Source organism: Phytophthora infestans, genomic scaffold (genome assembly GCF_000142945.1).
Source record: "Phytophthora infestans T30-4 supercont1.590 genomic scaffold, whole genome shotgun sequence".
NCBI classification, from domain to species: domain Eukaryota; phylum Oomycota; class Peronosporomycetes; order Peronosporales; family Peronosporaceae; genus Phytophthora; species Phytophthora infestans.
Genome location: NW_003307452.1, coordinates 1 through 13341, shown reverse-complemented (window position 1 = coordinate 13341; position 13341 = coordinate 1). Strand labels below are relative to the sequence as shown.

The window sequence follows — 13341 nt, the reverse complement described above, 5'->3', positions numbered from 1 at the left end:
GCTGGGATGATGGGTCAAGGGAAGAAGGGACATGCAGCCGAGCCTGGTAAGGGATTTAGCAGATGAAAGACATAGAAGGTAGAAACCCAGGCAGGTATAGGCTTAAATATCAATACAGTCCTCAATTTGCACAGTATCACGCAAGTGCCTTCCTGCCCTCAAGAACCGGAACTACATTGGCCGTACGAGCTCCGAGAAGGTTGGGAATTGCGAATCTAGTGTTGGTAGTGATAACTGGATAATACATTGGCCAGATCCTACAACCTAGTGAGCTTTTCCTTTACTCGTGCAGATCCGACAGGTTAACCGAATTTACTACTTGGTCGGTTACACCCTAGAGGTTCTCAACTCTCAAGATACCGTCACAGGAGGCGGCAAGTACGACTTAAAGGACAACACAAAGGCAAGGGAACACACCCGCAAGGCAACCCTACGGCCAGATCCACGATCTAGGCCCCGGATCCATAAGCTCGAATATTCGCTTAGGATACGGAACCATCCACGGACGCAGAGTGAAGATTTTCCACTGCTGCTCCACCCCATCCCCACGTCTCGCCAAGACACTCAAGCTTCACCACTTGAACTCTTCGGAAGTTACCGAGAGAGCAGATCCCGCCCTACCGACGGGTACACAAGGTGAGGAAAGTTCAGCAGAACACGGATCATCGGGGGACCCCCTCCGTTAGTCGGTGTCTGGGCGCAGTTGGTAAGTTGGATCTGGCAATCTCGCAGATTTTGCTGATCCCGCTACACCACACGGTACTTTGACCCGCAGGGGGTTGCTGACTCGCAGACCCCCCTTGACCCAGCTCCTCGAAGCGAGGGCCGGTCACAGTCGTCGACGAGGGCGTCGGAGCAGGCACCCAAGCCTCGGTCGGGACGGCAAGGCTGCGGTCAAGACCGTACGCCGGAGGGGCTCCATACGAACGGACCCCGGCGCCATACGCCGAGTACGCTGAGTACGCCGGGTACGCACCATACGCGTACGTCTGGGAGTGTGCCGCAGGCGGCTCCGGACGTGGCAACAAAGCCTCGATCCGTCGGATCATGCGAAAGGCCTCGTCCAGATCGGACGAAGAGGCCCGGCGGTCCACCCGCAGGTGCAGGCTCGCGACCTCTCGCTCCACCAGGTCCAGGCGACCCGCAAGACGAGCGAGCTCGCCCTGATTCCCGGCCTGGGCGGCAGCATTACCGCCAGTCCCAAGGCCAAGTGCAATCTCAAGCACGAGGAGACGTTGACGGAGGCGGTCAACCCTCAGGGTCCCGTGTCGGACCCGCAGTCGGAGCACTCGAACGAGAGTGGCTCTCGGGAGGCGCCGAGTACTCGTACTCGTACGAGGGCACCTCCGCCCCTGCTTGACCGGAATGGAGAAGTCCACTTCCACGTGGAGCGGATCCTCCAGGAGCAACGGTGTCGCGGGAAGCGACAGCTCCTCGTGAAGTGGAGGGGTTATGCCCACTCCGAGAACTCGTGGGAGCCGATTGAACGGCTCCTGATTGACTGCCCGAAGGCTGTCGCAATCTGGGAACAGAAGCGGCGGCAGCTTCATAAGTAGTCCGGGGCTTCTTGCCCGAACGAAGTACGGATGATGAATACATACCGTACCCGCGCTCATCGTGAGCGCCAGAAGCCGCGCGCTTCAGGATGTCCCTTGGCAGCATACGCTTGCTGATCAAGTGGGCAAACCTCACACGAAGATCACGCTGGTCCAGGATGTGGGACAGCTGCTGATCTTCATGGAGTTCCCATAACTCCGTGGGCGAGTACTTGAGAGTCTCCACCCACGCCCAGAACATGTCCTCACAAGAACTCCATGTGGGACAGTTCTCGGGCATAACCCAGGGGTATCCCCAAACAGGATAGAGACCACCCCGGGTCTCGGGCTTCTTACGACAAGTCGTGAAGTCCTTAAGGGGAATGCGGTGTGGCGCGAGAAGCACACACCGAGCAGCCTCCACGTTGTCGACGAACAACTGTTCTTTCTGAACAAGGGCTCGTTCATAGATGCCCCTAGAAGTGTGGCCGCCCACAAGGCCACGAGGAGCGACGAGAAGCTCTAAGAAGAGGTCAGCCCCAGAGCTCTCCTCGGGAGGCCAATACCCTCTTGAGTTGATGGCAGCTCCCTGGCTGACGGGTGCCGCCACAGAACCCCCACGCACACGCTGGGCAGCTTGGAAATCCTCCTGCTGCTGGTCGAGGTCATTCGAGACCTCCCGGGGCTCAACAGTGGCACCCTCCTCTTCCTCTTCTTCCTCCTTCTCCTCCTCTTCATCCGAGGAGCCGAAGAGACTCTGATAGGAGCGTCGAGTCTCCTTCTCCTCGCGGAGTGGAGACTTAGAGGCGGTACGCTTCTTTGAGGGCTTGGCGCCTTCGGCTTTAGAGGCCTTAGCGCGCGCAAGACCCTCGGCAAGCGAGAGACGTTTGCGAGGACTCCCTTCCTCATCGCCACCGGCTTTGGGAGTGCCCTTAGCCTTAACGGCCGGACTCTCAGAGCGCACAGAGGTCCTGGGACTGTGATCACCGTGATCACTAGCGGACGACTGCACGCTGTCTTCTTTGTGCTCACTGGGCACTGGGCTGTGCCCTCCCACAGAGCCCGCAGGAGCATCATGAGTGCTCTCGGACTCGGCATCGTCCTCACTGCCCGAGTTGAACTCACGTTCTACGAACCGAGGGTTCGGACGATTGTCTGAAGACGAGGGCGACGGACTGCGGCGCCTGCTTGCGCGCTTGTCCGCAGCCGCGTCACCCGAGGATCCGATCGCCTCGGAGGCCACCTGAGTAGCCTCCTTAGTGCAGAGCCTTTGCCGTGAGGCTTAGTGCTCTTGGCCTGCGCCTTACCGGCTGCAGCCTTGGAGCGTGTCTTAGCACCGCTCTTAGCAGGGCCACGAGGCATGTTAACGGTCGAAGTGGAGACCTTGACGAAGAGCGCACAGGTTGCTGCTCGAGGCTCTAACTGTAAAGTGAGCCTCCGCCGCGCTCGCGCGGCCGAGTCGATGGTTTTCGACTTTGAGAATGAGAGTTTGTGACGAACATCTCTTCATTCTGATTGGTCGGTAAACCGAACCTAAGTGGGGGAGGATGTAACGGGGTACGTAGCACTAAGTGTACCCTGGTTACATGAAGTGTGACACTTCACACTTCAGGAGTATGACATGTCATACTCCGGGATATTTGGTACAAGGTACCAAGGTCATTCAAAACCAACCATTGGTTAAATGACATTGCATTTCTATAGGTAACTGATAGTTTGTATTAACCTCAAACTTAACCTACCTATAAATATACTCAGTTTACAATCTACCTTATTTAGGTCACTTCGCTCTCTTTAATTAAAGAGGGGACCTGTGAACTGCCGTTCACTGAGAGTTTGTATACTCTCGGAAGATAACGCAAGGTGCTGTGTGACCCCGTCACACAATAGCTGCCAAAGAAGGCAGAATTACTTGGACAACCACATCAAAGCTGCACAAAATAAGGCAAGCAGAAAGCCCTAACCCGTTCTGAAGCACATAACACGGTAATTGTCAAACCACGGTTAAATTAGTGAACCTTTTAAAAAGGTTCATTTGGGACGCAGTCACGTCATGATTGGAGACGTCGCTATTGGACCCACGAGCCCCCCGCTGCCGATCAAACCGCGGGCGACCAACCGCAGTCGGAAGCAACGAGAGCGCGAGGTTCCTGATGTGGAATGGGAGCGCTCACTTCAACATTTCGCGGCCGCCGTAAGTGACGACTTCGACGATCTGCACGCTCGATTTTTACAGGAGGTGAGTCTTATCCTCCTAGCCCAGTAAGAGGCGCAACCAATGTGAGTGCAGTTTCTAATACTTCGTTGTACTACAGAGCGAAATCACGTTTGCCTCTTGGAAGCGGTTGTGGGCCGATGCGAGGATGAGCGCCGCCTTCCATGTCGAGTTCTGGGACAGCTCGCCCACCAATACGCACAAGACGATCCTGCAGCAAGCACTGGACGCACTGGTCTGCTGCATCGAAGAGCACAATGGCGCGTTCGAGAGTACAGCGGACGTTGCGGTGCTGGTCAGTCGCGTATTCGCGCTGTACTGCGCGTACTCGGTGCAGCTTGGCGACCCTAAGCACAAAATCGACGTAGACCCACAGTCGTGGAAGGCGCTACTCACAGTCAACTTTGTTATGTGTGGTGCAAGGGCTTCGCTCTTTCCACTGGCAACTCGAGAAGTGAGAGCACTGATGCATCGGCTCATCGTGGAAGAGGACGCGTTTCTCCGCTGTCTCCAAGGGTTTGGATCGAGTGTTCGGGTACGAAACCGTGCAATTAGAGTGCAGACCGCTCAAACACTTGGTGCTGGTCAAATTGTATTGGTCCCTGCAGACAATGCCACGGAGGAAGACGCCCCGGTAAGTGGTCGTAGCTGTTACTACTACATGTAGTGAGCTCTTCAGCCACGCCAACTTACTCGTTGTTGTGCAATGTGATTTTGTCAAATTAGGTTAAACAAAACATAGTGGAGCAGCTCAAATCTTTCAACAATCGCTACCAGGAGCTCATTAGTCGTGCTCGACCAGCATCTGTAACTGGTGCTGGGTTAAGCGGGAGTAGGGGTAAACCGGCATTGGCAGCATCTTTAATTACGTCCCAAGAAAGAGGAAATGACGGAAACGATCTAACTCGCGCTTTGATAGCTTACGTCAAGTACAAAGCGAACGAAGAGGCTCGTAGAAGTGATCGCATTGTGCGTGCAGCTGGTGCTCGCGAGTATGACGGAAGCAGGAGCATTCTCGAACAGATCGGCAGTGAACACGATGAGCACAGCAACGACCTGGATCTGAGTGATCGCGATAGTGTCATGTCAGTACCTTCCAGTCCCACGGCTAGAGCTGTTGTTTCCATCCCGCGTGAGCGCGGCAGCAGTGAAGATTTCATGGCAGAGCTCGAGTCTGAGCTACATGCAGATGTTTTAAGCGAACAAGTTGAACTAGACCCAGCTGCCAGGAACAAGCAAACCTCGGCACTGAGCGAAGTCAGCGAAGCTGACAGTGATGGTCTTGCCGACCTTGAGCAAGAACTTGAGGAGAATGTTGGTGTTGCATCACTTGGAAATGTAAGGAAAACAGCTCCAAAGAAATCGTCGCCTCCTGCTCGTCGGAAGCGAGGTCGACCACCTGCCAATACATGTACTGTCCCTCACAGTGAAGCAGCAACTACCCTGGTGCCTCGAAGGGCAACAGCTGAGAAACACTCCTCGGCCAATGGCGAAGTCAGTGAAGCAGAAAGCGTTGCTTTTGCGAAGCTCGAGAGACAAGTGGAGCAAAGTATGGAACTTGTGTCGTCTCGACTAGTAACGGGGAGAGCATCTATTCCTCCTCGTCGTAGGTGGAGGCGAGGCTCTGCCGCCCCAGGTATTGTTCCACGAAAAGCTGGTCGAACATCGAGCTCAACACAGAAACCTGCTCACACCGTCGCGGTTGAAAATGCTCGCCCGACAGCGAAGCGTGCGAGGAGTGACTTTATGGCGAGCACTATGCCCTTCGCAGATTCTTGGGCGGTGGCTTCGACGGCCGACAGTGATGGTCTTGCCGAGATACAAGCTGAACTGGATGCCATCCCCACGCTGGCAGAGCCACTGAAGACCGCTCCTAAGAATTTCTCTCGTGGTCGTAAAACCCACCAGCGTTCGTCCGACGCCACTGTACAGCTTCCTGCCGCAAAACCAGAGGTAAAATCAAAAGTGAAGCTACCGACTCGACAGTCCAGTTCTCGCGATCCAAAGCGTAAACTTCATGCTGTTGACGTTGTACGCGATCGTCAAAACCCGCCAGGGCAGTCCGCGGATCAACGTACTGGAAGGAGGACAACTGCCTTGTCGATTCTGTCCGACAGCAGTGGGGTGACAGCTCAATCCCAAGCACAAGTCGAGGTTTCTGGTGGAAGGACAACCTCTAGAAGAACTCACGAACCTATCACGCCTTATGAATCTCTACGTGGGGGATCGTCTCGGTTGAGTTCAGTGGCGTCTGAGGCAGGCAGCAACGTACTTGAAGAACTGGAGAGGGAGCTTAACGCTACCGCTGCAACGTTAGGAGTAGCCCCATCACATTTAGCGACAGCACAAACGAAGGCTACACCTCGAAAACGAAAGGTAAATCTTTCCTCTGCTCAACAAACGACTAGAAACAATGCCAAGATGCAACGGGTAAACCGGATGGACACTTCCACAAGTGCTAATGGCGAGCAACGAGTCTCAAAATCAAGTCCAAAAGCATCTCGGGGTCCGTCTCAAAGGAGCTCCGTGTCGTTGGATACCGAGAGCGACGGATGGGCAGAGCTGATGGCAGAGCTCGATACCACGGTGGCATCACAGACAGCTACTGCTGTGACGCACAGGCGGGCGCTTCCTACTAAGAGACCCAACACAAGTTCGACTAGGAAGCAATCGCCTTGGTCGCCGAAAGTTTTGGCACCTCACTCGGCCCCCTCACACTCAAGCCCCCCCCCATCGCCTGCCGCCACCGCTGACCTTCGACGTTCTGCTCGTTTGAGCTCCCTGGCTTCAGACACCAAGAGTGATGGGTTGGAGGATCTACTGGCAGAACTTGAAAGTACCCCAGCAGCTTCAAAACCTCCAGTGGCGAATACTACCCAGCCTAGAGCAACTCGAAAGTAACAGACTCGTGCGCAAGGGACGTTGAAGGCAGGCCAAACGAAGGAAGGTCCAAAACCTATGCGTTTGCCTCGTGCCTAAGTGCAGAAATGCAAAACTGTGTTGCAGCGAAACGTCCCACCAGCCAGCCACTACATGTAGTTGCCCCAGTAAGCTCTCGACGATCTACTCGATACAGCTCTGTAGCTTTCGACACTGACAGGGATGGTCTTGCAGAATCGGAGGCACAGCTGCAAGCAGGACCCATATACATGTAGACCCTAAGGAACTGGTTTGCCCCGATTATAGTTTTATGCGTTTTCTCATACGCGAAGACGTAGTGATACTACTAGTAATAGTTACCCATGGGGAAGGCAGACGATGTTGTGGAGGATGAAAGCGTCGACCTTGCATGGCGCGTCGAGCTCTTGCGTGCACTGATAACCGGGGACTTGCTCAGTACGTCGACTGAAAAGGCACAAATCTGCTTCGCTATCTACCGTTTGCTGTATTTTGCAGATGTGAAGCGCGTGATTCGGCGTCACGTCGAGGCGATTTCAGCTCCGTTCACGACTACCATGCCAGCTTGGACGCTTCAGTGGGAAGGGATGCACTGGTGGATGCTGCGAGACTCGACTCCTTTATTCGCGGCAAGTGCATATTCACGACCAGAAATCGTGCACTGGTTGCTTCTCAATGGAGCAGATCGATCAACTCCTTGCTACCTCAAGCAGACAGCAATACAGATTGTCGGCGAGTGTTGTGCTCACGCAGCTGCTCCTGACAGGACTCGCGACTCTAAAGCAATTGCAGTTGACAATACAAGATGCATTAGACTATTGGTGGAGCCCCCTACACTACCAAAGCCACCAACGATCGAGGTCTCCTTTTCCAGTAGTTACTCGTCCGAGGTGGTCATCACCTCGACGTCCAATAGAAGCTCAATTCAGCAAACTGTGTACAAGTGTCTGCTCCGTGCTTCATGGCAGACTCCGCTCTCCAACGGCGCCATCATCGACAAGTACGAGCTGCGATATCGTCGACTGGTAACAGAGGATGGAAGCGAGGAGAGCACTGATCATGAGATAGATAAGAAGCCAGCCACAGCCACCGTCACATGGGACACGAAGCAGGTGGCGCACAATCGCAAGTTTCGTCAGCAGAGTGCACTGCTAGAAAGACTACAGTTCAACACAGTCTATGAAGTTATGCTCCGCTCGTGGAATGCTGCGGGCAAAGGCGAGTGGAGTCCCAGCTACCAGACGAAAACCCCCGCAGTACCGACGCGTTCAGCGGGTACTCGCTAATATCTGTCCGTCTAATCAACGGCTTTCTTCTTCGACCTCCTGTTACTCTTGCCTTCAACTTGCGAGTTGCCCACTTTTGTAAAGTGTGGTGAGAAGCAGAATAGCCCAGCGCTCACCGCAGCAAGACACGCAGCACCGTATGCAGGCCCATCGATCGAAGCGGTGTACGTCCACCCAGACAAAACTGAATTGGCATAGGTCACAAGTGAGAATCAAAAAGGAAAAAAAATACTTAAGTAGTAACGAAGTTTCTTGAGCACTTACTTGGCCCCACAGTTCTGGAGATGGACTAATATAACGCAGATCAGAGCAATATATGTGAACACACCAGAGTAGCTTTTTAAACGGGATGGATACAGACTCACCGTCAAGGAAGAAGAGATGCCCATGAAGGCACCGACGTGCTCCTGCGAGACGAACGTAGTCTGTAACGCCACTGAACTTGCACGAATGATGCTGCAATGGAGAGAAACAATACAATACCGTTCATGTAATTAGGACTATTCAACGCAATACCAGGATCACTCCACTTTACCTGATGGAAATGACTTGCGGCACCAGCATAATGTACACGGCACTAATCGTCGTGGCGGTCGAGAGCACAAAGAACACCCCCATATAGATGATAGCTGATAGCTGCAGCACCAGTCTTTCAGACTTTACGAACTTGGTGACAAATCCCACCGAGAAGCTACCGAAGAAGCCTAGAAGCCCCATGTAGCTCAGCATAAACCCTCGGTCCTTCGAGCCCATACCGAGCTTGTCCTCAAGAAGCACGGAGAAGTGCGTACGGTACAGAATAGCCGCCATAGACAGCAAGAGTCTCGCCACCAACAGTGTTTGTGCTGATTTAGACTCGTTCACAATGTCGCGGAAGCCTAGCAGTTTCGTCCACGCGTTTTGCAGTAGCTGTCTCCAGTCCACGTCGTGATGGTGACGGCTCTCCTTCCTGTCCTTGTGTTCAGTATCCACTGCAGTCATCGGCACGAAACCCTGACTCCTCGAGTCGAGATAGAAGAGCGACACGAGACAGTAGTTGACGCCGAACAGCACCGTGGTTAGCAGCGTTGTATAGTTAAAGCCATTGGGCACGGAGCTCACGAAGCCGCCGATTACAGGACCGATGATGAAGCCAGCGTTGGCTGCAGCGTTGAGACGTCCGATAGACGCTGAGCGTTTGTCGGCCTCCTCTCCATCCGTGATGGCCACCTTGATGATGTCCAGTGTATGTTTGAAAAGAGCGGCAGGGACTCGAGAGAGCAGCACGATGTAGACGTTCCAAGACAGACCCAACAACAGTTACCCGGTTGAGGTGCCGATAAGGCACGTGAGCAGTACGCGTTTACGCCCGTAGTGGTCGCTCAGACTGCCCACGATGGGCGCCGCGAAAAACTGGATGAAGCCGTAGATTGACATTAGCAGTCCGAACACCATCGCCCCACCGTCCATCGACTTTACGTACTGCGCCAGCGACGGTATGATCATCGACACGCCCAACATGTCCAGGAACGACACCACATATAGCACGCGCGGCGCCAGCCAGCGGCACAAGGACCCGAAACACTGGGACTGACGTTACATAAAGCCTCAAACGTAAATATTTCCAGTTAACTAGGCTTTATTTGAAGTTTAGCTACTTAGGCTTTCAATCTGACCAATCATGCATAAGGAGATTGTAAATTATTCCCAACTGCATCATCAGCCGCACTCGACTACCACTTATTTAATATCTGCACCGTACAGCTCTCCAAGCCATGGCGTCTACGCGCGTGACGATTGGTGCCGGCCGTCTCTCAGTGGTGGATGTGTGTTCCGTGGCTGCACTGGGCGCTTTTGTATCGCTGGACACATCGGCCGGGGCTCCCTCTACTTCCTCTTCCTTCACGCTGCAGCTGATCTCCTCCCCCAGCTCCTCCACCACCTCGTTGGCCATACGTCGAGCGGTGCTAGTGTTGCTGCTGCACCGTCTGCTGCGCCTAAATGCGCTTGTGAATGCCGAGTACGTGGCCGCGCTGCTCAATCAGCTGGACAAGATGCCTGTCCAGGTGTCCTCCGTGGATCTGCCCCTGGCCCTGTCTCCGGCCGAGCAATTGGCCATCTTTAACACGCCAATCGAACTGCTAGCCAATACAGTTTTGGGCCATAGGTGGCGCGCGTGCGCTCTTACCCGTAGCCGATGCAGTGGCCGCCGTGACGTGCGAGACGCTGCGCGCCGATATGGCCGCCTTCGAGGCGGAGTTCGTGGACGCGGCCCGCCCGCACCGCGGCATCGTGACTTCGGCGCAGAATCTGCGCCTCATGCTGGAGGGGTCGAAGTTCGTTAACAGCCAAAAGGAAGGCGCCACCGATGCGGCCGCCGTGCGCTGCATCCCGCAGTACCACGGTCCTGCCCGCGACGCCATTCTGGGCGCCTACAAGGCCGTGGAGATCGAGATCAACGGAGCTGTGGGTGGCAACGCTGCGGCCAAACGTGCTGGTGCGGGCATCCACCCGCAAGCGCTGAAGACGGCGCTGTCGGCCACGACACAGGCGCTTTACGTGCTGCTGCAGGGCAGTGTCGAACGTCTACAGGTGGTGGACACCACGGCTACAGACGCCCCCAAAACGACGAACGCTGTCGAGCTGGTGGAGGCCACGGCGGCCGCTCTATCGCGTGAGCTCGTGCCCTCGTTTATGTTCTTTGCGGAGGAAGAAGCCCAGTTGAAGGTTCGTCAGGCAGAAAAAAACGAGAAGGCGCAGGAGGCGGCTGCCAAGGCTGCGGCTGCTGCTGCCAAGGAGGACGAGAAGCTTGCTGCGATGCCAGAGGAGCAGCGTAACAAGATCCTTGAAAAGCGTCGCAAGAAGCTTGAGAAGCAGAAGGAGAAGGAAAACACCAAGAAGAGCGGCAAGGACGAGCTGAAGCTTGGTCTTGGTAGTCAAGCGTTGCGCCAGCATCTCGTAAGTTTCGGTGATTGGCAGGCTGGTGTTGAGAACTCGGCCTTTGACTTGCGTCCTTCGAGCCTCTCGCAGTTCCTGGATGAACTATTCGTGCGTCTGGGTAGCGGTGGTGCTCGCCGTAAACCCAAAATCGCCAAGGGCTCGCAGGATTTCCTACCGCACCAGATGGCTCTACGTGAGAAGATCTTTAACAAGATCCGCATGGTCTTTAAGCGCCACGCGGGTGTCGAGATCGAGACGCCTGTTTTTGAGCTCAAGGAGACACTGACGGGCAAGTATGGCGAGGACAGTAAACTCATTTACGATCTGGCAGACCAGGGTGGTGAGCTCTTGGCACTGCGTTACGACCTGACGGTGCCTTTCGCTCGCTTCATGGCTCTGCACAGCCCTGGCAACATTAAACGCTACCACATCGCTCGTGTGTACCGCCGTGACAACCCGCAGATGGCCCGCGGTCGTTTTCGCGAGTTCTACCAGTGCGACTTTGATATCGCTGGTACATACGCGCCTATGCTTCCCGATGCTGAGGTGTTGTCCATCGGTATTGAAGTGTTACAGCAGTTCCCGGAGCTTGGACCCGTGAAGGTGAAATTGAGTCATCGTCTTCTACTGGACGCTATCCTCGCTATCTGCGGTGTACCTGTCGACAAGTTCCGTACGACATGCAGTGCTATTGACAAGCTGGACAAGGAACCATGGAGTGACGTGCGCCGTGAGATGGTGGACGAAAAGGACATTCCCGAGGAGGTTGCTGACCGTATTGAGCCTTTCGTGTGTAAAGTGGGATCGCCACGCGAGCTCCATGCACAGCTCGTGAAGGAGAACATGTTCGGAGACAACGCCAATGCTCGTCGGGCCATGGATGACTTAGCACTGCTGTTCAATTACCTGGAGGCCATGGGCGTGTTGGACTTTATTTCGTTCGATCTGAGTCTGGCTCGTGGTCTGGACTACTACACTGGTCTCATCTACGAGTTCGTGTTGACGAGTCCTGAGCACCACGTCGGCTCTATCGCTGCTGGTGGCCGCTACGACAACCTGGTGGGCATGTTCTCCGCCACGGACCAGCAGATCCCGTGCGTTGGTGTAAGTCTTGGTATTGAGCGCATCTTCGGTATCCTCCATGCTCATGCCGAGAAGCAGTCCGCTAACGCTGCCCCTCCATCGCAAGTTCTGGTCGCCTCAACGAGTAACGACCTGACAATGCCTCGATTGGAACTATGCAAGCAGCTGTGGCTCGCCAACATTTCGGCTGAGGTGATGCAGACGGAGAACCCCAAGTTCATCAAGCAGCTGCACTACGCTTTAGAACGTGGCACGCCCTACATGGTGGTGATCGGTGTGGACGAGCTGGCCAAGGGCGTCGTGAAGATGAAGGACATGGCATCTAAGGACGAGGTGAATGTGCCGCGCTCCGAAGTGGTGTCGGAGCTTCTGCGTCGCGGTTGTCCTACGACCAGTACCCTGAGCATTTGAGACTGCAGGATAGAGCGTCATCAAGGTTTCGTTGGCTATGTAGTCGTTAAACTGAATTCGTTGCCATTTACTTCATTTAAGCACTCTCAAGTTTGTTTTTTTAACTAGGCCGACAACGTTTTAATTGTGTGGTGAAGTTGAGTGTATTGTTAGGTGTTGTGTATGACAGTTAGTGTGAGAAAGGGACTAAGAAGAACTAAGAGCTCAGCTCACTCTCAAAAAATAAGCTAACAAGCAGGCACTTGCTGCTGCTGACTGTCAGAGTCTAGCTTATCTCTGCGTACCTTCATCAGTGGTTATGAGCCCAAGTGGCGCGTGTGTAAGCTATTGACTCGTTAGCAAGCATGACCGAAGAAAATAAGAAGGAGAAGGAGACCCGTGACGAGAAGAAGACTATCCCACCGTTTGACGGTAAGGATTATGAAGTGTGGCATGAACGTGTTAAGTTGAAGATGCAGAGAAAGAAGTTGTGGAAGTACTGCGAGAAGGAGGTGGAGGAACCAGAGGAGACTAAGCAGGCGGAACATGATACGTGGGTGAGCGAGACTTCTCGAGCGAAGGAGATAATTTACGACGCCATGACGAACAATATGATGAAGACTGTTAAGTATGAGCACACCCCGTTTCGTGTGATGGAGAGACTGAAGAAGAGATTCATGGGGAAGACTTACCTGAAGTATGCGGAGGGAAGAGCTAAGTTGAGTCGACTCCGTTTGAATCCGAATGGAAATTTACCTGATCATTTGAGTGAAATGCGGCGGCTTATGGAGACAATTGCTGAAGTTGGAAAACCTCTGGATGAGTATGAACGGCCAGCGTTGCTTATTGGTTCCCTATCGCGTGACTACGATAATGTTGTGCAAACGTTTCTTGCTAGTCACAAGCCAGACAAAGATGATGATCCACCAAACTATGAGCAGCTTGAACTTGCGTTGGAGATGGCTTATGATCACCGCCAGAGTAGGAAAGCCGAGAGTGGAAGAGGAGATGATGA

General features: G+C 54.1%; 5 protein-coding genes across 5 annotated transcripts; 4 read left to right on the top strand and 1 right to left on the bottom strand.

The window, feature by feature from the left end:
• Positions 1-3588: 3588 nt before the first annotated feature.
• PITG_21889 (uncharacterized protein) lies at positions 3589-6389 on the top strand (the record flags this gene model as incomplete). Its single annotated transcript, XM_002909951.1, has 4 exons — positions 3589-3774; positions 3851-4384; positions 4681-5703; positions 6240-6389. 4 exons carry the CDS (start codon positions 3589-3591, stop codon positions 6387-6389), a joined length of 1893 nt encoding a protein of 630 aa, XP_002909997.1.
• Positions 6390-6992: 603 nt separating this feature from the next.
• Positions 6993-7934, top strand: PITG_21888 (uncharacterized protein; the record flags this gene model as incomplete). The annotated part of the gene is made up of 3 exons (XM_002909950.1): positions 6993-7086; positions 7147-7673; positions 7758-7934. 3 exons carry the CDS (start codon positions 6993-6995, stop codon positions 7932-7934), a joined length of 798 nt encoding a protein of 265 aa, XP_002909996.1.
• Positions 7935-7945: 11 nt separating this feature from the next.
• Positions 7946-9434, bottom strand: PITG_21887 (Major Facilitator Superfamily (MFS); the record flags this gene model as incomplete). Its single annotated transcript, XM_002909949.1, has 6 exons — positions 7946-8118; positions 8199-8223; positions 8300-8390; positions 8470-8874; positions 8959-9184; positions 9281-9434. The coding sequence occupies 6 exons, from the start codon at positions 9432-9434 to the stop codon at positions 7946-7948; spliced, it is 1074 nt and encodes a 357-aa protein (XP_002909995.1).
• A 254-nt stretch (positions 9435-9688) lies between these two features.
• PITG_21886 (histidyl-tRNA synthetase) lies at positions 9689-12435 on the top strand (the record flags this gene model as incomplete). The annotated part of the gene is made up of 2 exons (XM_002909948.1): positions 9689-9739; positions 10068-12435. 2 exons carry the CDS (start codon positions 9689-9691, stop codon positions 12345-12347), a joined length of 2331 nt encoding a protein of 776 aa, XP_002909994.1.
• Positions 12436-12691: 256 nt separating this feature from the next.
• PITG_21885 (uncharacterized protein) lies at positions 12692-13338 on the top strand (the record flags this gene model as incomplete). Its single annotated transcript, XM_002909947.1, has 2 exons — positions 12692-13223; positions 13322-13338. 2 exons carry the CDS (start codon positions 12692-12694, stop codon positions 13336-13338), a joined length of 549 nt encoding a protein of 182 aa, XP_002909993.1.
• Positions 13339-13341: the final 3 nt, after the last annotated feature.